The sequence below is a fragment of the Empidonax traillii genome, unplaced genomic scaffold (assembly GCF_003031625.1).
Source record: "Empidonax traillii isolate 1590-97213 ecotype Southwest subspecies unplaced genomic scaffold, ASM303162v1 scaffold156:size1289327, whole genome shotgun sequence".
Classification (NCBI taxonomy): Eukaryota; Metazoa; Chordata; class Aves; order Passeriformes; family Tyrannidae; genus Empidonax; species Empidonax traillii.
In genome coordinates, this window is record NW_020955349.1 from 749,069 (window position 1) to 776,091 (window position 27,023).

General features: G+C 35.6%; 1 protein-coding gene across 6 annotated transcripts in view; it reads left to right on the plus strand.

Annotated features, from left to right (window-relative positions):
* ATRNL1 (attractin like 1) overlaps positions 1–27,023 on the plus strand; it is a 522,221-nt gene that overhangs the window by 241,838 nt on the left and 253,360 nt on the right. For all 6 annotated transcript variants that reach the window (XM_027884890.1, XM_027884885.1, XM_027884886.1 and 3 more), the window contains exons 22-24: positions 2,556–2,650; positions 3,285–3,363; positions 4,568–4,725. In XM_027884890.1, the coding sequence (XP_027740691.1) occupies positions 2,556–2,650; positions 3,285–3,363; positions 4,568–4,725 (332 nt within the window). The remainder of the gene's footprint in view (positions 1–2,555; positions 2,651–3,284; positions 3,364–4,567; positions 4,726–27,023) is intronic.

Below are 27,023 nucleotides of genomic sequence, written 5' to 3' on the forward strand. Positions count from 1 at the left end.
GACAAGAGTCCCGTGTCTATTCCCAGTTTTGTTTTATGATGGGACCTTAAGTATATACATCTACTGGTTTTTGGTTGGTACTCGGCATCTCTGAGAGGGCACAGCCTGGGCTTAGAAGAAGGCTGTAGCATATTTAAATGGTAATTTTCCATATCTTATGAGAAAATTGTTGATTCCCTGTCTAGTAGGGTTGTCTATGCTTCTTCTTGCATCTTGTAGCCTTTGCTGTAGCCAGAATTTCTGAAGGAGTGCATTCTATGGTGCTGGTCCACCATATCTTAACCGTAAATCTGCAAAGATTCAGGCTAAAGCAGTCATCTGTATTTTGTGAGACTCCAAGTTGACGACATCAGGAGATTTAGTATATCTGTACGTTATTCCCAGCCTTTTGGCCTTGCGACTTGTGATTATTAAAGGATTATTAATCCATTTTATAGAGGTCAATTTCTACTTGCCATCTTTTCCTGTCCTGTTACCTTCAAATATGTTCTGGTGCAATAGTTATCTTACTGTCAAACATGTAGATATGGCACAATAGAGTCAATGAGACTTATTAATTAGATTTCCATAGCTAGATTTGCATAACTTTTCATCTTTGAGGGCCATGATAATTCCTTTCATGTAACTCATTTGTGGGCCCCTTCCAACTAAGGTTATTTTACGATTCTATGAACCTTTTCCTTCCACACAAAACAAAACAAAAAAACCCAAACAAAACCCATTTTCTTTAACTACTAAGACAATAGAATGGACTGTGTTTGTGCTTCATTGACCAAAGGGTTTTTTTCTCTTTCTGTATCAGCCTTCCCATGAGATACAAGAGCGTGTTTTTTTCAGATGATGTGTTGCTGCAGGAAAGGTGATTGTCAGCAGTAGGCAAACTATTGACTCCATCAAAAGCCTGACACAGCTTTTTTCTGCTTTGGCTTAATCTCTCCCTCTCTTTGTATTTACTGATTTTGTTTTTATGATCACATAGTTTTCCTTTGTAACACGCTGCTTGTGTGGTGGTGGTCACTAGCAGAATGCCATGAAGACAGAGATCAAACCAGAACTTTAAAATTATTCACTAGGATGTAGCATCAAAGATGAATTGCCACACTTTAACCATATTTTAGCATGCATAAAATAATAATCTGAATCACATGCACTTAAAATTCACCACCTTCTTTCTGTGACAGCGGGGAAAAATAGTCTTTTGATCCCTATAGAACTGTAATGGTCAAAGATTTAGAAGATTTATTCTGTTAGAGCTGAAGATATCTGCCCATGTAACAGAGCATTCAAGATCCATCCACCACTCCCACCTCTGGTTCACAACTGTTGAACAAGAACCATTTATCTGTTAGCACAGTTTGCATCTCTGGAGGCTCTGCTGGTTCATAACTATCTGACTGTACTGAGCACTTCTTAATGGGATTCTGCATGGCTCCCTCTATGAATTACAGCATTTCTTGTGACTGGTTTTTTTTCTTGCATTATGAAGATGCTGAGTCTGCTTCTACCCCTTCCCTTTGCAGAGAAGTCCCTTTTCAGTCACTCCTGGAGCTATGTCCCCAGTAAGGCTTAATCTCATTACTCCATCTTCAGGAACACAACAGGATAACTCAAAACTCGCATCTTCTGACTTGTCCCAGTGTTTTGTGCTCCTTGCAGAAAGGAGCGTGGTTTGGACCATCTGAAGCTGACTGTTTCTCTCTTCTGCACTTCTGCAGCTCTGGGGTGTTGTGAGTGAGCAGTGATAGAAACGGAACGCATGGAGCTGCCTGGCAGGCTTTGTTCCATTCACAGGTTGAAAGAAAAATGTGTAGGACAAATGCCAGTTGGGAGTGAAATATAATCTTATTGAGGAATACTAAACAACCACTTGTTTCTCTTGGATGAAACGTATATATCACTTACCACTTACAAAACCTCTTAAAATTCTGGTAATTTAGAAAGGAAACACTTGATGATCACATAATTTCTCTTAAAAGTTCCATGGTGCCATTTAGTTATTAACAATTTTATTTCCTATAGTATCATGCCTTCATACTATATAATCTTAGCGTAGATGCAACTTTTTCCCCAAAATTTTTAAACCTAGTAATTCTAAAGTTGTGTTATAGTGATGATGCTGTGTAAACTATTTATATAACACAGTAAAGCATATGATTAAAATAAAGAAATAAATATTTAAATCCATTTTGAACAGATATTGGAATTATTATTTCAGAGTGAAATTAAGGAACTAATAACACTTCAGCAACACTTGATACTGTATTTTGGGATAATCACAAAGACTGGTTTTTTCAAGTTATGTGTAATTTAGTAATTTAGTTATTTTTTCTAGATCTTATTTTTTTGGTTACTGCTCCCCTTGATTTTATTTTGTAATTGCTTCAAGACATTATAGTGCAAATACTTAAAAAGTGAAATGTGTGTGAGTAATTCTGACTTGTAGAGTATTCCATGAATTTTAAAATGAATGCGAATGGTAAATTTTACATGCTTGCATAGTATATAATAATATGTGTACACTTTATTTTATTATTTTTAATTTTTTTTCTCCACAGACAGCCTTTTGATTGACTACCAGTTTACCTTCAGCTTATTACAAGAGGATGATCGCCATCACACTGCCATAAACTTTATAGCAAATCCAGAACAGGTAACAAAATGTTAACAACTTTAGTCGAGTTTTGAAGAGTCATGATTAAGTTTTCTATTATATTTGACATTGATTACAGGTTTCCCAAGTGTCTATAAAGTTTTAGATGTAGTTCAAATCTTTTTGAGAACTGAAAAACTATTCCTACAAGTGTTGAGAAAACTTTCTAAATGGGAAATGTACTTTGGCTCTTTCAAGAGTCTGAAAAATTACCAGTTGGTTTATTTTATTGTTGCTCCCATGAATAAGTTTTAGTATCTTCCTGAGATGAAATAAAGAGCTATACTTTTCAGCTAAGAAATATGAGAAAAGTAATTTTTGGCTTGTGATTAAAATGTAGGCGTTTGCCATCTGTTTTTTTTCTTTCATTTCATAAAGAAAATGATTTTGCTATTCTTAGCGAAATCTAAAAAGCTAAGTGGTGTAGTTATATGTTTACTGAAGCAAAAGAGAGAATTGCCTTTGGCAATTACCATTTCTATTTATGTTTAGAATGGAAACCGTCGGATAATTAAAAGGTATATTCAGTTATGTGCAATAGAGTTACGTGTGCATAGAGTTACCTGCAATACGTTCTGAGAGGTTTTGTTAACTTTTTCCTTTTTCTTTTTCTTTTTTTTTTTTTTTAATTTAGTCAAATAAAAATTTGGACATATCAATTAATGCATCAAACAACTTCAACCTCAATATTACATGGTCTATTGGTTCTACAGGTGAGAGTGAGTTTGGGTATGATGACTTTTTCCCATATGATTTCATGATCCTCTAAGTTCTTTTAACCTGATTGTCTCTGTTGCTAATTTTGATAATACAACTTTACCAAATGTGTTCTTTTGCCATTATCATTATGCCATTATTAATTATATTATTTAAACCTCAGATGATAATTTTGCAATCTGAATAAAGCTTCATTAATATGTTGACTTTCTCTCCTATTCAATTAAAATTACTTTGGTGGGAAAAGCTTGTAGCCTATTTAAATTTTTAGAATGACTGTGCTATGAAATGCTGTGATTTTAATTAAGATAAATTGCTTCCTTAACTACTGCAGAGACTGAGATTTTATTTCTTTGTTTCAGTGTTCAAGCTAAAAATTTAATTATTAACCTTAACATTGATATCCAACAATAAAGTTCTTCTGTGTATGCTGATAAAAGGAGCTGCTTATCTATTTTCTCTCCAGCTTTGAACCCCATTACTCTTCTTTGTTTTAAGAAGGGGGAAGAGAAGCTTTATTTAGACAGTTTTTCTGAATTGGTTCTATTGACTTTCTGAAAACACATCCAAGGAGAAGCAAGATGCTTAAAATGTAATCATACCAAAAAAACTCCTGTTAGAGAAGGTTTGGAGTTTGTCTTAAACTCATGAAATTCTTCATAAATGAAACTCTGAAGTATTTTAGCATACCTTGTTAGTAAACTCTATTTATTCCTTTATTATAATGTAGCAGAGTCACCCATATATTTGCAAAACATGATAAATGTTTATTAGTATTTATGTTATTAACGCTTTCATGAACAATTAAAAACACTACAGCAACCATGTAAGATGTAGACAAATTCACTTTCAGGTTTTAATGAGTTATGAGTTTTTACTGCAAGGAAAAGTAAATTATAGAGGAAAGCTTGTTATCTATTCAACTTTCTTCTAAAATTCACATAATTTCTGCCACTTTAATGATTCAAATATAATCTTTTGAAACAAAAGTAACAATTTCTGTGAATTCACTGCATGTATATGAAATATACCTAATGTGCCATGTAAACTGTAATAAGGGGTTATTAAAGTTTTAGAGTGAAGACACCAAAAATAATTAAGAAGTGAAATTTCTTGTGCAAATTTACTTTGGCACCTCTAATGATGATTTGTCGTAAATACATACATCTACATCTGAGGTTTTTAAATATTTTTTTTTAGCTGGAACGATATCTGGAGAAGAGATTCCTGTTGTTTCCAAGGCTAATATTAAGGAATACAGAGACAGCTTTTCCTGTGAAAAATTTAACTTTCGAAGCAACCCCAACATCACCTTCTATGTCTATGTCAGCAACTTCTCCTGGCCAATCAAAATACAGGTTAGTGGCTGTTTTGTGCTTATAGAGATGTTGTTATTTTAGCTTTACATTGAATTTCATGCTTTCCCTCATACAGAGATTATACAAATAGTATTATTTGCATGCTTCATTTCTGTGTATAAGAATTATACTATGATGGCAATTATTAATATGATTTTAAAGCCAGGCTGGATGGGGCTTTGAGCAACATGGTCTAGTGGAAAGTCCTGGCCCCATGGCAGTGGGGGTGGAAACTAGAACAACTTTAAAGTCTGTTCCAACCCAGACCATTAAATAATTCTATGCTTTTGCTTTTAGCAGTGAATCAGATTTCAGGCTGTTGCTTTTAAAGTCTGAAGTTAAAATTATTGAACATATGCGTTTATTTGTAATATAACTTCAGCCTAGGGTACACAAATATGTATGTACCTAGATATTTGAATGTAATCTTTTGTGAATGATTAGCTTTCTTAGCCTCTGATTTTTTTTAAATGTGGAACGACTGTATCAGATTGCAATATTGCAAACTTCATTTTAGACTAAGTATATTTGATTAGAATTTATGTTCTTCTTTGACTTCACTGGAATCAATTTCATTCAGTGTTTTGTGGAGTACTGAGCTACTGTGCAGTGGCAGACTCAAAAAAATCAATGCAATCATGATTCCTTGCTGGCCTCCAAAGTTACAGCAATATTTATATTTGCCATTATTAGAGCTGCATTTCTGTCCCCTGCATCAATGAAGCAGCTTGTTACGTGGATGAGGAGCTTTTGACTATAACTCCCTTGCAGAATTAATTCCTTAAAATTAAATTGTTAAAATGATAACAAAATTTCATCATTCCTAGTGATCTGCTCGGAAAACCGAAACAAGCTCAAAATACTTGCCAGTTAATCAGAAGTACAAATATTCTACAGATTTCCATTTTGGTGGAGAAAAGCGCCCCATGTTTTTCTAAAATATGGAACCTGACTGATGTGTGTATATATATATATTTATATATTTATATAGATGATAAAGTCATTGGATTAAAGCAGTCATCTTGTGAGCAAATTGTCAGAAAAATCTTATTGCTGTGTTAAGCAAAGCTTGAGTTTTCTTAATCATACGTGAATGTTCACTGTAAATATGTGGTACACGTTGTTGAAGGACAAATTTGTGCAGCTTTTTAACATTTCTGCATGTGCTAGTCTATACAAAAAAACCTGAAGGCTAACTCTTTTACTCTTCATATTAGGGGTATTTTTTACACTCTGTCCCATTTTCTGAGGGTAGAACAAGTTCAGTGGTCAAATCGCCTCCTTAAACAAACCCATGAGGCAATGGAAACTGTAAATGCATTACCCACTCCGTTCACTTTTACTACATGAAGGTGCCTGTGTCATCACTGTAAGACAAACATTGTTAAGGTGGTGTATTCCTAAGATGTGCAGCTCTTTGGCAGATTGCAGCTCCTGGTGCTGCTTCACCTTTATGGTCATATGTTTTAATGCATGATGAGGGGAATCCCTGTGCGTTGGTTACAACCTTTTTTTATTATCATTTTCCCCCCCCCTCCCTTCCCTGTTCTGCCATGGTTGCACAGATTTTTTTGTATTTCTTTTTGAAACACATTGAAATTCATCAGTTTAGACAGTTCTGCCTCAGAGCTGGTGCTGCTTGACCGCTGCATTCCTTTCCTGTCCTGCTAATTTTCCATAAAAAGATTCTTCCATCTAGAAATTAAGTCACTCAAATTTATTCAGCAGAAAAGGAATGCTAAGGTTTGACTGGGGAAACTGGATTAGGATGTTAATATTGTCCTCTGTTTTTGCCTCCCTAAATGGACAAGATTATTATTTAGCTCTCAACCTTTTTTATGCTGTGATTTGTTCTTTTCCAAGGAAATATCTGAAGTTCACATTACCTGTATATATTTCTTATGTTTGGTGCTCTAGCAGCAGGTAACATCTTCAAGTGATAAATGGAGTAGGGAGCTTTTCAGAGAAAACAAGCTTTATTTTATATGCTAATTTTATGATTCTGCACAGAACAGAAATTTTAAAAATATATGAATCTTCCTATGACTTGAAGTTAAGAGAGGGAAGCCACCACAGTCCAGAGGCTGAAATTTCCAAGACCAGTACTAAATGGGCTCATGGTTATATTTTTTTTATTTTCTTCTTCATCTATGTCTTTTAGCATAGCAGATTTCACGTTCAAAATATTCAAGTGGTTGATGTTAGTCTACTACTTACTTAGTGTCCATTTAAAGGGTGATAATTCTTACAAAAATGATCTTACTGTTATACTGATAGAAGGATTCTTTAGAATCAAGATACTGCTGATGGATGTGAGTTCTAGATTGTAACAGAGAACTATTTTAGATGATCTCTGAATTAATTTTCAATTTGTTTAGAAAGCAGTTTCCTCAATTAGCCGACTTTACCTTTCCATGGCAATTAGAGAGTTGGCTGTGTGTTCTATTGCAGGGGTTTGGATGCCACAGAAGCTGACCTGTATGTAAGAGGCCTCAGACACTGAACTATTTACACTATGGTCCTTTTCACTAAAATGGTCACAAGGCATTGGTCATATCATACTGGGTATAAATGTAGTAGTATTTTATCTCAACTCAGTACTGAAGGCTGTATTTAATCCTGTTAGAGCAAAGGAAATTCCTGCAGTTTCCTTGAGAGGTATTCTGTTCAGTGGAATTAGTAAGATAGCACTATGAAATTTGGCACATGCCTTTTACTCAAAACTTTTGTAGAGAACTAAGTCCTCCATCATATCTAACGTTTTTCAGATACAGGCTGAGTACTGGTCTGCCATATTTCCATTATTCATCACAAGTTGTCAAGAATACATTATATAAAAATTGAGTTCCTAAGGAAGCAGGAGTAGTGACCTTACTTCCTTTGTAACTGGTATTTGAAGTTGTCTTATTGATATGCATTTCACCACTCTCCTTTTGTGCCTCCTGTTATGCTGGCACTGGAGCTAAGATTACTTGGGTCTTCCATTGGGAAGGTTTGAGTTTTGGAGTTACTGCTCTTACCATTTCATTTTCTAAAGGAGAAGGAGCAGCCCTCCTCATTATACAAGACATTTAGTTTCATTTTCTGTCAAAGTCACCTATATTATCCCTACTTTAGCATTCATTTCACTTGAAGACTTTCATGACTGTGAGGAAAAGCTATAAATCCCAGCAGGTGATTGTTTATTTGGATCAATGTCTCACAGTTGCTTCCTCAAGTAGTGTTATTATGCATGTTACCTATTCAGCAAGCTTGGATTTTTTTTTTTTTTTTCCCAAAATGCTGATACCTGGTGATTCTAACACAAAATATCTTCTTTTGAAATACGATTTCTTGGCTTTAAAACATTGTATGGGGTGATTGTGTCAATAAAAATAGTTCCTTAAGATGTGCTGGTCTGTGATACGTCCACCAGCAACTACCCAGTGACCCATTTTATTGTTGTCACTGGTGATCCTAATCGCCTCAGAACACAAGTTCTTCAGCACTGGATAGCAGTGAATTACTTGCCAAACATAGAAAACGTGTAGGAAATTCTCAGTTTCAGATGTACTGCTTCTCTCTTTATAAAAATGTACTCTAAGTTCCCATTAGTCCATACCCTTGTGTCTGTGATGCCTGTGGGCTCACAGCTGGGTGCTCAGGCAGGGAGAGAGCTCTGCAGCCCTGCAGGGAAAACACTGCATTTAAATTTCCTGATGCTAAAAGCACTTTGTTTCGCTATAAAGGATCCTTTTCCTTCAAGAAAGGAGAAGCAGAAATGTGACATAGCTGCATAAGGGGTCATTAGAAAGGTGGTGATGTAGGACACCTTCAGCTTAGAGCTGTTTCCACAAATAGAGCTGGGTGTAATATGGGCAGGTACCAGTTTTTTCTCAGAAGTATGTAGTAATTATATATTGGCACACAAATGTTGCATATTTTCTGTTGAATTACTGGGACTGTTTATACCACACTTTTTCTCCATTTCCTATAATTCAGAGTTGACTGGAAAATATGAATGCATTAAGACCCTTAAACTTAACTGGCCAGGCTTTCGTAAGCAGCAGTAGTTTATGCATCTTTTCAGAGGAAGTTTGTATAAAGTATCTTTGTTAACAGAGGGTTCAAGTGTTGTCCAAGTAAGACGACATGATTTATCATCCAGACTTACCATCTCTACTGCCTTCGACAGTCCCAACCCTTTAAGTGTATCCTGTCTTATATATCAGTTAAAGAAGACTCCATCAGAAAATGCTGTTGCCTTCCATAGGCCAGATTTCTAAACGGAATACGTGACAAAGCCACATAACTTGTTTCTGCTCATTTTTATTTTATTTTGAGAGTAGATGTAATTCAGACTCCACTGGTAATGGAATTTGAAGGCTGTAACATTTATTGAGAAGCAGTAACTCAGACTGTAGCCAGCACCTCAATAATGGTCAGTGGTCCCTGAAGTAGTAAACAGTCATAAAGCTTGGGCTTGTGACAGCTATGCAAATATTAATAACAGCAGTCACAACATGTTCTTCGGTCTCAGGAAACTAATTTTATGGCAAGGGGTTTTTGTCATCAAAGTTGGTAACAGATGTATTTTATTTTTTTCTCATTTGCTCTCCTGTTCTGAGAAGTGGTGACTAAATGTGGAAGAAGCGAACACCCTTAAAAAGCTGTCCTGGCTGTTTGGCTGATCACTGTCCCTAAGGACAGCAATGGCATTCCTGCTTCTGGATCAACTGCTTTCGTGCACCCCTATCTCTTTATAATTGTCAGACTTGTAAAGCTGATCTCAACTTGTGCCTGAGCAGCAAAAATTTTCTACCAGTTTTAAAGCTGCATCTGGAGATAATAATAACAACTTTTCTACTAGTTATCTCTTTTCCTCCCTAAAGTGTAAATGGAAGATTCACAAGTGTCTGAATTTTAATTGGGAGGGTCAGTTTAGATTATAAGGTTCAACCTCAGCAACAAAGCACTGCCTGGCAAAATTAGGTTTGTGTTTAATGAAGAAAAAAATCTTGTTATACATTTTTGAACATAGCATAGTTAATCTGACATATTTCCAAGGCATAGAACAATTACTGTTAACACTGAAGGTAGACACGATGTTACTGTACATGGAGAATGCCCAAATGTGTTGGAAAAAGAAATATAATATTCTTAAACAAGCCTAGTGCAAGCTTTAGTAGCATATTTTTGAGTCCTATCTTTTTTGTACAGCTGTTTCTGAGCAAAACTGTCTTTGGCACTCTGTATTAGTTTGTGTACCAGAACAGAATAATGAATTATGGTGAAGATTTACATTGCATTTGTATGTAGCACAACAAATAATCAAACCTACTTCATATATAAATTTTCAAGTGATTTTTTTTTGTTTTTTTTAAAGCTGAAACTGGTGTTCTTTCAGTTTACTGGCTCCTGTTTCAGAATTGATTTTCTTTCCACCCTTAATAGCCTGCCTGTAGCAACTGAAGGAGGAGTATAATGTAAATCGAGAAGCATATCTACCCTTGTAATAGAATATACTGTGTAACATAATTTATTTCGGCTTCTTTTGTTTTGTTTTGGAGTTCATTTGAGTTTTTAACGTTCATGAATGACTTATAGGTTGTAAAAGCTCCAAGAAGTAAATCATGTCAGTCACTGCCATTAGAAGTTACAGTGGTAGCACAGACTCCTTGCTAAATTAACAAATGAAGATCAGAGCTTTTTTTGGGGATCTTAAGACCTTTCTGAATTTTGCCAAGGTCATGATTCTGGACTCTTTTCTTGGAAAATATGTATTTCTCCACATGTTGTGTTTGTGCAGAAGCTCTTCCCACCAGTGATTGCATACCTAAACGTAATCCCTGTGATTTATGGTGAACAATTCAATTTCTAAGTGCCTTAATGGCTTTCATAGAGTCTGCTGAGTAACTGCATATAGCAGTGTGTGAAGACACTATAATTCTTGAAACACTAAACAGGTACTGGTGATGAAGTGGATACATTAACTTCCAAAACGACTTTGATGTTTTCTTTACAGTAAATATAAAATCCCTCTTTAAAAAAGGTTTGAAAGCAGTATACCAAGAACAAAAACTTGGGAAATCCATGGAACTACCATTTTAGTGGCAATTCAGTGAGGAGCATGACATTTTTTAGGAACAGAAAAAATACCAGGAATAGAGGGCAAATTATCTTCAACAGGGTGGATTCATTTATCGATGACTTATGTGTAGCCTAAAATGGTCATAGATACATAGGTTCAGTTTTTAGTAGGGGTGATGATATTGATCATAATAAAAAGTTAGGATTGATAATAGTAATAATAATTAACATAGAAACATGGAATCATTTAGATTGGAAAAGGCCTCTAGGATTATCGAGTCCAACCCTTAACACTGCCGAGTCCAACACTGAACCACAGCCCTAAGTGCCCCATCTACACATCTTTGGAAGACCTCCAGGAATGGTGACCCCGCCACTTCCCTGGGCAGGTTGTTCCAGTGCTTGACAACCTTTTCTGAGAAGATATTTTTCTTAATATCAGATCGAAACATCCCCTGATGCAACTTGAGACCGTTTTCTCTCACCCTCCTGCTCGCTATGAAAATTGTCCTCAACAGAGTTAGACTCTGGAGGAAGAGAAATTGCGAGGCAGAAGCAGGAGGGCAGGAACAAAAGATCGGAGAAATGCAAATGCCATTTCACATCTGAATGTAGGAAGGAGGTAATTCAGATAAAAACAGGCTTAGTAATCTACAGTGCTTTGGAAGAGATTTTGGAAGGAAAGTTATGTTAGTAGTTAGTGTTTTTCAGGTTTTCTGCATTGAATATAGGCATTAAATTATACAGTGAATTAGCTGATGGCAGTAAAATGGAAGAATGTAGATCCATAGAAACAAATTTCAAAAACAGACCACGTGGCTGCTGATAATACATTTTTGCTTCAATATTTTGTCATAGTGGCTTATCTAATCACCTTTCTGGTCATGGCACTTTGTTTGACAGAAAAAGAATGGTCTGGAGATTCAGATTTATAGCATGCCTAGGATTATTTTTATATGCAATTAAAATATATTAAATAGACTTTTTGCTCTACAGTCATTTCTGGAAAAAAAACAGCTGCTCTAAGGGAAAAAATTAAAAATTATTTTTAAATTGAAATCAGTAGGACAGGAGCATTTAAAGTAAAGTGTCATTTGTTTTATTGCCAGTTTCTAAAACTGAATTCCGTTCTGCTCTTCAACACGTTAAATACCATTGTTAAAAACTCTTCTCATAGTTAGATTATTACAGGTGTATCTGTTACATGTAGAATTATTGCATTTTATTTGAAAATTACTACCCAAATGTTGACTGTTACAGTAATTATGGTTGCCTTTTTCTTTCTGGGGTAATCAAATAAAACACCAGAAACCTACTGGTTCTTGTCTTGGAAAATGGGCTATCTGTAATATCTATAATTTATTTTCTTGTAATTGCAAGGTCAGCTGTATGGAGAATAAATCACAAGACTGTATAATATTCCCAAAAAGCTTGATGTGCCCAAATCCAGTATAGCATTTTCCAAAATGCTTCTCATGAATCCAAAGGTATTGCTAAAATGAGGTGTTTTCTGATGGTTAGATTATACCTCTTTTACTTTAAAAAATAATGGTAGAACAGTTAACATTTGTCTTAAAATATACCAGAACAAGGTTTCCAGCCATATTGTGCCAACTTCTACACCACTCCAATAAATGCAAATATTAATTTCATTATTCTCCCTGGTACATTTCTTTTTCCAATGACCTTAGAAAAGGTCTAATATGAGCCACCAGAATATCTGTAAATATTTAACATAGTTGATATATTTCTCAGAAAGCAGAAGCCCTGTTAATAGTTCAGCTGATGATTTAAGGGAACTGAAATACCTAATTAAGAGATAATTAGTCCTCAGTGATGCATAGTTTTAATTGGTGTATAATTTGAATGTCTGAGATAAGAACTCCTATAACTGATGTGCCAGTTGTGTGGGGCTTTCTTTTCCAGGCAGACCAAGGCACCCATCTATTGGTAGCTACATAACACAATAGAGATGTTATAGATATGGTATTTGCTAATAAAAATTATCTCTATGATGTTTAGCAAGTAGATATTGAGATTTTTCTTGTAATTTCCATTTTGCTTATATACTTAATCAAGTAAAATGTAGTTAAGACATTTAGAATGAAATAAAAATAAAATATTGCTTAAAAGGTAGTTTATTCAGGACTTATGATTAGCCATAGGAAAATAAATCAATTATTCCTCTTGGGATTTGGGGGGGAACTTGTGATGGGGTATAGAAACTATTTTTTAATAATAAGAAAAAACACTTTCAAATATTAAGATTCTCCCTGAAGGAAACATCTATGCCTTGTTGAACTGCAGAAGCCTTTAAAGGTCATACTCAGTGGCTTCAGAATTATTTGAAAGTAAATGTTTGGCTCATAGGGAATCAGAATGGAAATAGGAAGCTGGTGGTGGTAGAGAATAGATATTTTCAACCTATTTATCATGACTGTCAGTTCTAGAAACCTTGGTTGCCCTCTCTGATCAGGAATTTATAGATAAATGTGGACAATGTGCAGGGTTTCTGTTTCTTATATTTCTGTTTGAATTTGGATTTCTGCCAAATCCATGTTGTTCAACATTTCTTAGTAAACAAAAACGTCAGTGGCCCAAAATCAGGTTAAAAATTTCGCTGCAGGTTGTTTGTGAGGCAGAGGTCTCAGGAACCCCACATCTGAACAGGGAAGACAATCTTGTTGACCTTACCAACACGATTGTGCTCCTGAGATGGACAGGAGTTTCAGGGTTAGGAAAAGTACCCTTTGGGTTTCCTAAGCTCCTCTGGGTACAGGTGGTTTTGCTGCTCTGAACTGTCACTCAGAGCTACAAGGGGCCTGGACTAACTGAACCCCTGGTCTGAAAACACAAACCAGAGCTCACGTACGTCATGGGATTGCCCTTCCACTGCAGCGTGTGGTCACTTGGGCTCTGAACAGAAGGCTCTAAATCTGAGCCAACAAGGAATGCCATGCTGAACTGTCTCTGAGGCAGCAGAACTGGAAAAGGTGGTTTCCAGCACAAGGTAACCATGACAGCACTGACTGGTAATAGAGCTCTGGGGTTTTCTTTAGAGCTTCAGAGCTTAATTTCTCCAGCCATGGCAAACTGGCTGAAAACTGTAGGAGTTCTTACAGCTGAGTTTGCAGAGGTCACTCAATCCCAGCTTTCCAAAAGCACTAAATCTTCTAAAGTTGAGACTATTTTATCTGCAGGAATGTTCTCAGGAGTGAGCTGAGATGCCATCAGCATCCTTAGAGCAAGGAGTTCTACCTTAGTTTAAGCAGACATTCATGCTTAAGATTGTTTTGTTTTAGTGAACTGGTATTTTTAATGGCACTCTGATTTGTAGGAGCTACTGCACTCACAGGTGCAAGGAGTTAAACTTAATGTCTGCTACTAGAAGACAATCCTTGAGAATGAAAAATAGTTGCCATGTGTTGGTCTTTAGGATCTCTTTAAGGTATTTTTGATGGGAAGAGATGTTTCATGTAGACCTCTATTTTGAAAAGCTTGGTTAATCTTTTACCCATTCAAACAGTGGATTAATTTCTGTAATGAAATAAGAAAATGAAAGTATTACATTACTCAGTGAGACTCCAGGATTTAAAAATCCAAAGCCATTCCGTGGTTCTTCATGGATTAATTAATGTATGTATGGTTTGAGCTGAGCTATCCAGTGTGAAGATGTGGGGAAGTCAAAGTCCACAAATGCCTTTCCTGAGGAACACCGAAGGAATAGCACAGAGAGGAGTAGAACCACAAGCTCTTTGTTTAGCAAGAAGACAAACTCAGACCTGCAGACTCGACTGTTAGTTGGGCAGATAGAGGGGAGCTGCTGTGCTCTTTGCTGGATGTGTGACTGCTCACTTCTTTAAGACTGTGGAAAACAAGGTTAGGATCATGATTCTGTTTGTATTTATTATGAAATACCGTTTGTTGGTTTTAATTTTGCAATGCTTTAAGGGCCTTTAAATTGTGATAATGATGTCGTTTTAAAAATCTCTAGAATTCTTTATTATCAGAATGCTAATTGAATGTATTTTGAAGAAACCAAAAGAAAACCCATAAACTCCTTAGTCTATATTAGACAAACATATTCTGTGCCTTCAGGGAGACACTACAAACAATTATCAGACATAGATAGCCAGATAAGCATATTAAGGAAGAGGGTAGAAAGCTTGCAGGTCATCTGCTTTTTTTAAAATCTGACTTTAAGTACATTAGTTACTTGTCATTACTTTTTCATGTAAGCACTTGATTTCATTGCTACCTTGGTGTTATATCTCATAGATGATAAATCCAGAAGGGGCTGCTTTGGTCATATAATCTGACATGAGACATAAACTAAAGCATAGGCTTTCACAAATTAACTGCTGTTTGAACTAGACTGTATATTAAGAAAAAAAAAATCCACTCTTGACTTAAATATTTCTAAAAATGGAATGTGCACCTGACTGCTACTAAATGGTTCTGTCAGTTGTTGCCACTGTTTAAAAAACTGATTCGTGGTAACTGTAGCTTTCTATGGGCTAGTCTTTACATATGATTTTATTCTAGAAAGATCATCTTCCTCCTCTAAAGGGTGTGATGTTGTTGTAAATACCATGTTCTCTAGCACCTTTTCTTTAGCTTTTCTTCAGACATTCTTCCAGCTTGGGAATTGTGGAAGCCAGAACTGGCTATGCTTTTCCGAGTGGGATTGCATCTGTTTTGGAATACAGAGTTAATGATGCACTTGAGGGGGCAGAAAAAGGGTGCTTTTCAGCAGCATGGGCTTGCTGTGCTGCCTGAGGAACCGGAGCAACCTCAACTCCATTTTTTCTACTCTTTATTCTTGTGACTCCAATCTGTACTTTTTGCAGCATTTGATATTTCGCTCTATACATCCAGGGGTAAAATAGCTCTCTCATCACGGCATTGGGAATGTAATGATTATCTAACAAAACCCCAAATGTTTTTCAGCGTCACTAAGTCCAGAATAGCATCCTTGAGAATGATCTTCGTTCTTTGATTCCACATTTATGTATCAAATGCAGTTTTTACTTCTCTTACCTTCCCCATATCCTCCCATACACTTGATGAGTGACTATTATTTTCACTTTCTTACCTTAGCATAACAAATAAAAAAATATTAATAGTGACATTATTTTCTTTTCAGTTATTGACAAAAGCTTTAAATAACACTAAAAAACTGAGATCCAACAATCTTGCTGTGCCTTGCATTAGAAACACATCTGTACAAATGCAAATCTCTTATTTGCAATTACATTTTACATTGGTTAAAAGTTTAATATGTGCCATGTAGAATTTTTGTTCTAGTTTCTCAAAGTGCGCCTTTTGCCAGAAGGACTAATACAATTTCTTTTCATGTAGAAACAGGAAAATATCCAGAAACAATATAAATTGTGTTGCTCATGTTGCTGTGTATGCTGTTGGGAATGGGTTAGGGCATCTAGATGTGGATTGGAGCGTAGTGATCTGTGAAAGTGTGCAAGAACTGCTGGTTATAGAATACTGGTTTTGAACACACATATTCTTAAAGATTAAAAAATGAATTTTTAGACCAGCATGGTCTACAGATTTTTCTATTCTAGTCTGACATTATTGTTTATCTTACTTGAATTTTATTCATTATTCCAATCTTTCATTGTTACCCCTTGATTAATACACCTCACACAAAACAGAGGGAAGATGAATCTTGTGCCTTTCTTTCCTTCCTCTTTTGTTTTTGTTTCATGATGTCCTCATTTTACCGTCTTGTCTTTTCCTTTTATTATTATTCCTTACAGTGACAAGAAAAATACACAAGACTGACATTGTTACAGATTGCAGTCTTGTTAAAATTGCCGTATTAACTACCAGGCCAGGTAGTGAAAAACCATTCAAGCTGTCAGATATTCTCAAATGAGTGAAATAAAAGCTGTTTGTATGTGTATAGAATCATCATTATTCCTTTGTCTCCAAATGCCATCTTTGTGCGGGCTTTGAATTGTTTTCATTTAAGGTAATTTTAGTTTTGCTTTATTCTCGGTGGTAGTGTCTGAGAAATTGTCTGCTGTGTGCATATAAGAGATCTACAAAATGACTGATTTTCACCGATAATGAAGTTTTTGAATTAGTTATCTCTGATGGAAGTGTCAGAAGTTCTGGGTCTGAGAAACAGAGAACAGTTTATGTGAGACAAAGCTCTGAAGGTCTCCGGTCCAATTCCCTGCTCAGATCAGGGCCAACTTCAAAGGAAACTCTGACTGATCAGATCCTTGTCTAGTCAGTTCTTCTTTCCTTGCATCTGTTGCATTTATGTCCATTGTATCTAATCCTCTTTCTGTGCACCTCTGAGAAAACTCCATTTTCTCCACAACCTGCTGATTAAGTAGTGGGAGACAGCAGTGAGGTCCCTTTTTTGCCATCTCTTGAAGACACTCAGAGGTAATGACTTACTACTGTGTGGTAAAATGTGAGTTCAGTGAGTTTACAGAGAACATTAAGATCAATATGAAGAATTTAATGCAATTTACTGCGTTCTCCTTGAAAGTCCCTCCAACCCCAAGGTTTTTAAAATAATGAAACCAGTTAAAATTTGAGGTTGTTATTTTAAATAGTAAGTTGTATAATATAAACAAAAGACAGTTTCTTTTTGATATTTATCCAGTTAGGCCTTTTGAGCCAAATATTTCTGTCTTCATAAGGAAAAAATGTTGTTTAAATGTTACTTAAAAAAACCTTTACTTAAATGTTATTTCTGAATAGTCTCTTCTTTCCCTCACCCTCCCCCACCCCCAACCTTGGCATCATTATTTTATATATACATTCCTGTATTGAAAATTTGACAGTGCTTTTGCATATAGACAAGAGTTTGGAAAGATAAAGGATGGAGGGCATCTCTTAACAGTTTGACTCAATGATCTTGTTGTCCAACCTAAATGATTCTATGATTCTTTGATAGCAGCAAGAATGAAAGGGGGGGGGAATAGCGTAAAATTGCATTTAAACTGATATATAAGGGTGGAAGACTAACAATTTTTTTTCATTGTTACTGTTAGACTTTGCAGAGTAGCAGGTGAGATGTCAGTGGAGGAAGAATCCATAAAATATGCATTCAAAGGTTTAACAGTAACTTTTCAGCTCTGCTTTCTCACTGGGGATGTATTATTGGAATATGCCCCAACATAAGCCTTGGTGTAACTGTGTCACTGCATTCATCCCAAATACAAGGCATTGATGACATTCTGGAGTGCTCATGTCAGCTTTTCACTGAGGATATGACAAAAGATGTGTGTTCTGCCCTAGGGAGCACTCCTGTGGTTAAGACCCACATGCACCAGTAAGAACAGACCTTTCCTTAGCTGTTGTCTTATCTTTAGGCATTAGAAAAAGTAAAAAGCTCTTTAATTCACATCATACCTATATTAGCTACTGTAAGTTTATAATGCTTTTTTTTGGTAAAATGATAACACTGCTGTGTTGTTTGGGTTTCTTTAAACTAATAATGCCTCCTTTATATTCTATGGGCATTAACCACAGAACTCAATTTGTTTTGAAAACCTTTTTTAGCTGTATTCATCTGTGGTCTAGCGGTAGAAAAAAAAAATCAATTGCAGCTGTGTTATTTGCAGTGTAATCAATTTGCTTCTCCATTCTAACTAGAAGAGGCATCCTGAGGAGTTGGGGATATTACACTAATCTGATGTGTTCGAATCTTGTCTTTGTTTCATTGTGAAGACTGAGACTCATCTGCTTACCTCCACTTCCTTTGAATTTTATTTAGAGTTCATATAAATGAGGGCTGCTTGAAAACATCTTGAACATGGATACAATCACCAAATTCTTTTGACAGCCCTTTGTCTTATTTGTCTTATTTTACCTCTTCTTTGGTTTCTCTTCTGTATTAATTATTTGGACCTGAACAATGTGTAAAACTGTGTGTTTAAAGTAATTTCAGGGTATGTAACAGGATATGTTACGTGGCAAACATTTTCTGTGTTAAAAAGCAGATTCCCACATGATTTGAACTTAAAATAGTTTCACAATCTCCTTTATCTCCATAAATGTAGTCATTCTGTTTAGACATATTTGTCATTGTGCAGCCATTTTCTATGACATCAGTAGCTCTTCGTTCTTCCTGGTGTTTATCCCCTTTTTTGTATTTGTGCATAGCAATCCTATTTTCTGGCAGCCTTTTACATGGCTAAGCAAACTCTATTCTTTGCATTTAAGATTCATTTCCTGTTCCCTTCCTGGCCACCCTAATGCTTCTTCACCTTCAGTTTGAATCTTTGACAGCACAGTGTTCAGTTATTATTCTGTCAAAACATCATTTTGCAGTTAGAAGATTAAATTGCACAGTGCCATTGTCATCGTTACGATTTCGGGTACTCCATTAAGATGCCTCACATCCCATTTGTATTTTTCTTTATGTTTGGCTGATGTAGTTTGGAGAAGTTGCTTTAGTGCTGCTTATTCTACACCTGTTGCAGCAGCCAGATGGAAAAGGGCAAGGACTTCTGATTAAACAAACAAAAAACACACACCCTCCCCCTCTAAAAAAAAACAACAACAAAAATTCACATAACAATTTAACAGGAAATAAACTGATTTCATTTGAGGTGACAAATTCAAATTCTGTTCTATATAATGGAATTAAATCTGTTCAGGAAAGCAGTGAAATCTGTGTGCACATTGGCAGTGCACGGATACTTTATCATAACAGTACCAGTGTGAATTTATACTCCTGACTTCACAAATACTCTATATGATCATTAAATGGAGTTTCATCTGTGAGATGCTTTTGCAGGGTTTATCATTCCCTGTGATAAACTGCATCATACCATGGTGTTAAACCATCACCTTCTGTCCAGGTCCACTTGCATGCTGTCTCCACTAGCAGGAATGCTGAGTTACTGGAGTTGCATTCACTTTGTATAAAATACTTTGTGTGTGGTTTTTTATTTTTGTGAAATAATCTCCTGTTTAAATGCTTGCTCGTAGTTTTTTAGATTGATTTTCACGATATTTAAGCCTTACCTTTGTTTAACCTCAGTCAGTGTGGTGAAGTCAAGGAAATTTTGGAGGAAGGAATTTTGTTATTTCGGTATTTTTAATTTAAACTGATAAATATGGAAGATACAGCAGTGACAATTTACTAACAATATGATAGCAGATGTCCTAAGGGTTAATTGTATTTTCTATGAGAAGGAACTTAATGGTAAATTCTGCATCATTACAATAATATTTCCAGGGTTTGTAGAGGGAAAGATTCAATCGTTATTAATTATATATAATACTAATAAGATTTTTAAAGGCTTTTTAAAGTACTGTGTAGCAAAAGCAAGTTGTTATTGAAATGATTATACTAACATTATACTTTAAAATTCTGTGGCTAAGCTGGCGCTTCTTGTGTTAATATTGTTCAAACAGTAACTCAGGATGCAAAGAGAACAAAATGAAAAGGAACACAAAGACATAAAACAAGATTAGTTGCCTTCAAGAACAGTGTATTAAATGAGATTTTTAGAGCAGTCCTTTTGCTCTGCTCAGCTTTTTTTGGTTTCAACACCAGAGTTCAGGGAATAGTAAAAATTGCAAAAAGGTTTAGAAAAACTGACTCGAGACAATACTGAAATGGACTCGCTTGTTAATCTCATGAAGGAAAGATTTAAAGGGTGATACCACCACTAAAGCTGTCTGACTGATGATGGGGGAAGGAGATGGAGAACTGGAAGAAGAAATGGGACTAGATATCAGTAGGAGATATTTAGTTTAGACATGCTAAAAGGAGAGGTGACACAGGCAGTTTCTAAAATCTCTAAAATTAGAGGTTTTAATAAATAAGGTATATAATCACCTATCTGGACAGGTTAGATTCTCCTTTAGGGAAGCAGGTACGTCCCATCTGCTGTGATTGCTGTGCTTTTATTGTGTTTTCAGTGACACAATTTTTTTTCAATATTCCATGGCTTTTTTTTTTCCTTTTTGATGTGAACAATTTGTAGCAACAAAAGTGAAGTGAATCCACTGGTTTCATCTTACTAAATGAATGAAATCATCCTTCTCAGATGACAGGCAGGTGTCCTACTTGTCAGAGGGAAAACAGTAGTGAGGACGAGGAGTGTTTACAATTATCTCTGAAGTTGTTATGAAGGAGCAATAATTCATGATTTTAAACAAAAGCTTTGTAGAACTAAGGAGTGATTACTAGAAAGCAGTCAATGGACTTCAGAAGAGATGGATTAAATTGGTCCATTTTCAGCTTCCTGAGTTTCATGTGAACATCTTAAAAACAAATGAAATTGGTCTTTTACCAATTGACTCTTCTTTCACTGCCAGTTTGTTGACAGTTTGAGCCCTTTGCTCCACAAGGAATGATAATACAATTGGTCTAGTACAAACTCTTTAATTGACTTGACTATTTTGCCCTGCTGCTCAGGGAGCTGGTAAATTGCTACAACCTTCTGTTCTAAAAGTTCGTGGGGTTTTTGTCTATTTTAGGAATAGAAAGAAAGTATGAAAGAGTAGCATTCGGAACTGGTTAAAGACAACACTGACTTTGTTTCGACTAATTGTATCATTACAGTCTTAGCTCTGTGAAATATTTTGGAAACTAATTAGTGGCTATTGTCACTTCTGCTTCTGATTTAATCATATGGGTAAAATAAACTTTCTACCCACTAGGGGTAGAATATAACCGAGCTTTTTGAACTTGGAATAGCAAAGTTATTTCTTTGATCTGAAAACACTGTTAAGGAGAATCTTTCTCTTAACAACATAATGTGAACTTTAATAGTGTTTCTGAAAATGGCAGTTGACCTGCAGACACAATATAAATCTTGATTTTATTATCAAGCAGATTAATTGAAGTTCCCAAAGCTATTATTTAATCAAGAAAGTATGAAAGGAGTCATATTTTTTCAGCCAAATCTATATTTTTATTCATAATTACTAGTGTCCTGCCCCCTCCTTTACAAATGTATTTCTGACTTCTCAAATTCTGTAAGTCACAGATCATTACTATGTAGCATTTTTAAGTCATCTGGATGTTTGGATGCTCATTTTCTAAAGGGGTTGGGCATCTGGGTACTGTTGATGAGTTTGGTGATAGCAACCATTATTTATCTTTGATTTTCTTTCATATAATTTTATGAATAGGTTCTTTACAGGTATTATAAAGGAATGGAGACAATTCATACAGTGGGGAAATGCAAAGGGACCACCCTCATTTGCTTCCTAGAATCATCATACAAGTTTTGTAGAGCTCTTCTGGGTCTGTGTGTCCTCTGCAGCTGGAGCCATGGCTGGGTATATTGGAGGATTTAGTGTCATACTACAAAATTTACATACAAACCTAACCTACCTATATGATTTTTTCTCTACTTCAATCTCGATATGAAATTAATTTTTCAGTTATTAGTCAAAACCATGTACAAGCCTGAAATCAGCATGAAAACATGATTTAAAAAGTGATGGGAAGAAGTCTTTCTTCAAGGAAGAGAAGCTACATTATGGTGCTGAAAATTAAGAAATAACTTTAATTCATTTTCTCAGTTTCTTCTGGTATTCTTAGTTTTGGTAGGGTGGGGTTTTTTTTCCCCCCAGTTATGATGACAGTGTAAATACACTGTTTTCAACAAATTTTAAAATGGGTATTTAATCTGAGGAAAAGAGTTGTACTGCACTTGTGCTTTTATAAGGCACCAGATATTTTGGGGAATTGCCTGCCAAATCTCCCACTGTTGCAAGAGAGAATATTTGATTAACCCCTGACCAAAGATAACTGTGTCCATCAGGATATACAGAAGCTGAGTGAAACTATTTCATCATGCCTTGAAAATCTTTGCTGCACTGGGCTATTACTGTGCTCTGAGATGATAAGAATGGTGTTGAAAGCATTTCAGAACTACAAACTAGAGCTCAAAAGAGAAATAAAAGCTCTCCAGGGTTAGAGCTAAGAGGTTTCAGGAGGAGAATTGGAGTAGAGTCTCCTTCAGGTCGTAGGCTGGGATTGCTGTTGTGCTGAAGAAACTGATGGAAGAAAAGGAAAGACATGGAAATACATTAACAAATATTGCGAGGGTTGATAGGAAGTATTATGTTTTTATTGATTGCAGTTTATGAATTGAAATACGTCGCAAATCAATTCCATTTTAACTACTAAACTGAGGTAATGGTGGAATTCAGTTTTGAGGTTAGTAAAAGGGCAACTGTGAAGAAAGTGCTGGATAAGCAAAAGAGCATGGTCTTTCTACCAAATGTGACTTTGAAATGAAACATTCTTCTTCTTATATCCTTGTCTACTTTGTTTTTCATGTATGATGACAGTTGCTGCCTGACAGTGTAAACTATTGCTCTGTTTCATGCCTCTTTCTCCAAAGATAGCTTATATGAAATTCATGCATAATACTGTGTGAAGAGCCTTGAACTGACCCAAAAGTCTTTGAGATCAAGAACCCAGGTAATACTTTTTTTTATAGAAATGAGGGTGGTATATTAAAAATTTATATTGGGATTTTAAGTCCCAGTTAGGGCTGTAATTTTATTGTAATTTTATTTTTGTTTCAGTTACAGATATTCCAAGTGTAAAACATTTGTACCATTGAGTTCCATCTTGCAAAGTAGTGAGAATGATTTATTTGTACCTCCCAGTCATCAAGGAAATTTTCAAAGCAAAATTTAGGCAATTAAAATTCTGTGCTCTAATTCCAGATTTCTGTAATAATATGGTCCCATGTTTCTGTACACTTTATTTCCCTCAGTGAAGCATTCCATTATTCAGAAACAGGAAGAGCAAAACAATTTTCTGTCTTCATCAGTCATCTTGCCTTCCAAAACAAAGGTCTCTTTAATCCTCTGGGCAGCAAGTATAGCTGTTTAGTGTAAAAAGTGTTCTTTTTGATTATTTTGTTTTCCTTTGAATCATCTCTTGTCTCCACAAACAGAGCACTGGTAATTGCTCTGGTTTAAGCATCATTGAGCAGCATGTAGTTACATGGCTCCTTTTTCTAATGTGAAGTTATATGCTAAGATCTTCTGAAGAAAAAAAAAATGTAGTGTTTATGTGTGTGCCAAAGGGTAGGCTTTTTTCTGTTTCTCCATGTCTGTGGTCTGGATCTATTTTATCATATAGCATCTGTCTTTATTGTTTTCCTGCTGTCAAATAAGCTTTTTTTCTCTTCCCATTTCATTGTCTCACTTTCTACCCATTTTCTTTAAAAAATTCCCCTTTCGCACAAGCAAAGAGGGTTAAACACAGGCGTTCATTGGTATTATTCTATTGATAAGAATAATTGTGGTTTTCTGCCTGCCCTGGATGAAAACTGGGTAAACAGACAAGAAGTGGAAATTATTTCCTCATTCTCATTTCTCTTCCATGTTAGGAATCCAAAATGCCTTTCAGAATCACGTTGGCACCGTCACTCCTTATGGTGGTAGGAAGCACCACCTACAGCAGCTGTGCAACATCATCTGCTGTTCTGGCTTCTCTTGAAGTGTTATTGGAACCCTGAGTTTTCTCTTTCTCCTCCTTAACTCTGGAAGATCTACTTTACTCTTTTAAGTTGTGTAGAAATGCCTTCATTTGAGAAATGTGTAATGGAAACCTTTTAAATGAGGTTTTAAAAGCATTACTGTATGTACTAAACTCAGCTTTTGTCGAAAATGTAGCTTTACAATTAGTCAAAGATTAGGGTAATTTTTTCATGTCTGAGGCACCTAATTTTCAAACCCCTATCATTAACTCAGTATTCATGTCTCAGTGAAAACAAATTCTTCCTGTGGTTGGGGTCTGTGATGAATAGCCTAAATATTGAATGTTGATTGCTCACAAATCGCTTTATATATGAACTCCTTATTTTTGCTTTGTATGCTAAAGAAGATATATATTGTCTTTTATAAAGGATTGAGTGTACTTAATAGAAAACAGGGTATAAGGAATTACTTTTCCTTTTATTCTCTCAGGAAAAAAAAAAGTAGCATTTTTTAGTGTTTGTTCAATTAGGGAAAGCTAAACTATATGGACTTACAAAGCTCACAGGACACTCTGAGGCATTTTCAAAAGATACTTTTTTACTGACCTTGTATGAGATGTGTCTGCCAGAAAAGTTAGATTCATATGACACTAAAAGTTAGTTTCAGATTTAAAGCTATTTTTCCTCACCACACAACTGTAACAGTTTGCTGCAAAGCAGCATCAGTTTTCTGCAATAGGAATTTACTAATCTTTCTTTCACCAGAAACAGATTTCATTTAGTTACAGAACAGATTTAAGTATAAGCCTGAAATTTTTCATAAGGACTGCCTCAGTATTCAAATAAACTTGTTCAGCAATATTAACTCTGTTCTATTTAATACCTTCCTCTTGCCTATTCCATTGTACTAGAAATAAAATATGTGAGGAAATTGGTGATAGGCATAAGGAGACAATAAATGGGGAAGAGATAAACTGAATGGGAGATATCTAAATCTGAGTGTGGCCTGGTGGGTACATTTTACTGATGCCATTTACTTTTCCCTTATATATGTGTGTGTGTGTAAATACACACATATATAAAAGCAGTATATATATAAATGTTCCTCCATATAATTACTTTCTGTACATTTCCATATTCATTTCCATGTACAAGTCAGAATTGCTTCAGTGTCAGAGCAGTATATGGTTACAGTTCTATTTGTCCTGAGTTTAAACTAAATTTGTCCATTTGGGTTGTTCTTATGGAACACTTTTTTAGTGAAATCATCATTTGGGGAATAGCATCATGGGGCTCAATATATTCACCTGGATTGTGGAGCAGCAAGTTTTTTGTTGAGCCAAAACTGGGAGGAGTGGCTGAAATGCCAGGGGGTTGTGCTGTCATCCAGTAGGACGTGGAGAGGCTGGAGAAATGGGCTGACAGGAACCTCGAGGAGTTCAACAAAGGGCAGTGCAAAGTCCTGCAGCTGGGGAATGAAAAAACCCATGCACCAGTACAGGAGAGGAGGCTGCTGGGCTGGAAAGCAGCTTTGCAGAAAAGGCCCTGGGGGTTGTGTTGGGCACAAGTTGCCCATGAACCAGGAGCTTGCTCCTGTGACAAAGGAGGGGAATGGTATCCTGGGCTGCATTAGCCAGAGTGTTGCCAGCAGGCCACGGGAGGTGATCCTGGGAGCAAACTACTTTTAATGTATCTTGAGCGTTATCATGGCAGGTTTTAATTTTTTAGTGAATATTGCAAGATAAAATCCTAACTAAACTGCCATATTAATTTTTTTAATTGTCCTTTACAGCTTTAGCATAAACACAACCATGTAATTAGAAACTGACAGTCTGATAGCTTTGTCCTGATTTTTAGCATTCTTTTATTTGTGAAAATGTGTTAGATACAGATTGTCACAGCTTAGCTTTTTAGTGAAGTCTTGAAGTAAAGACCAGTGAGTACAATATTTTTTTTTTATTAATAGTATGGAGAAAAACAGCTGGCATTTTGGCACGTGTCTACACTGTTCTTTACAGTGTCCTCTCATTGTACTTTCACTCAGTAGTACTGGAATAGGAAAAAAATCCCAGAATTCTGCAAGGTCGCTGAGTGATAATCACATGATGAAGAAATCTAAATTTCAAACATAAGTATATAGCATTTTTGAGGAGCAGTGTTTGTAGCTGTATCTTTCACATAAACCACTGTTAGTGTGGCCTGTTGTATAGAGTGGATTTGTAGCTTGGTTTGTTTGCAAAGGGGGAATTTTTTCCTGCAGTCTAGAAAATTATGAGGTAGAGTTAATTGACACAGATTTCAGATTTAATTTTATTAACATTTCTTTGTGTCATTCCTAATACTGTTCAGTTATGTATTTGGAAAAAAAATACCAAAAAACAAACAGAAACCAAAAAAGAGAAATCTACTGTATCTTAAATAGTAGTAACTTAAAAAACTGAAATACTTATATTCTTATGCAATAGTCTACTAATCAGCATTTATATATCACAGCTAAAATTGAATTAAATTAGATTGAAACTAAATTACAAGATCCTGAGTAAATTGGATTTGGTAATTTACTATTGAGTCAATCTGCAACTGATGTCATAATTTAGATTTCCTTCTTATGCGAGAATGATGCCAAGAATTATTCTTCCCTTTGCAGTTTCAATTTGTGAGCATGAAGAGGAATGATCATGCTTGGAGTACAAAACTAGAAACTGGCCAGATGTTAATAATGAATATGTAAAGATGCCATTACAGGTCTTTCAGTTTGTCTTTTTGAACTTGAGAGATAAA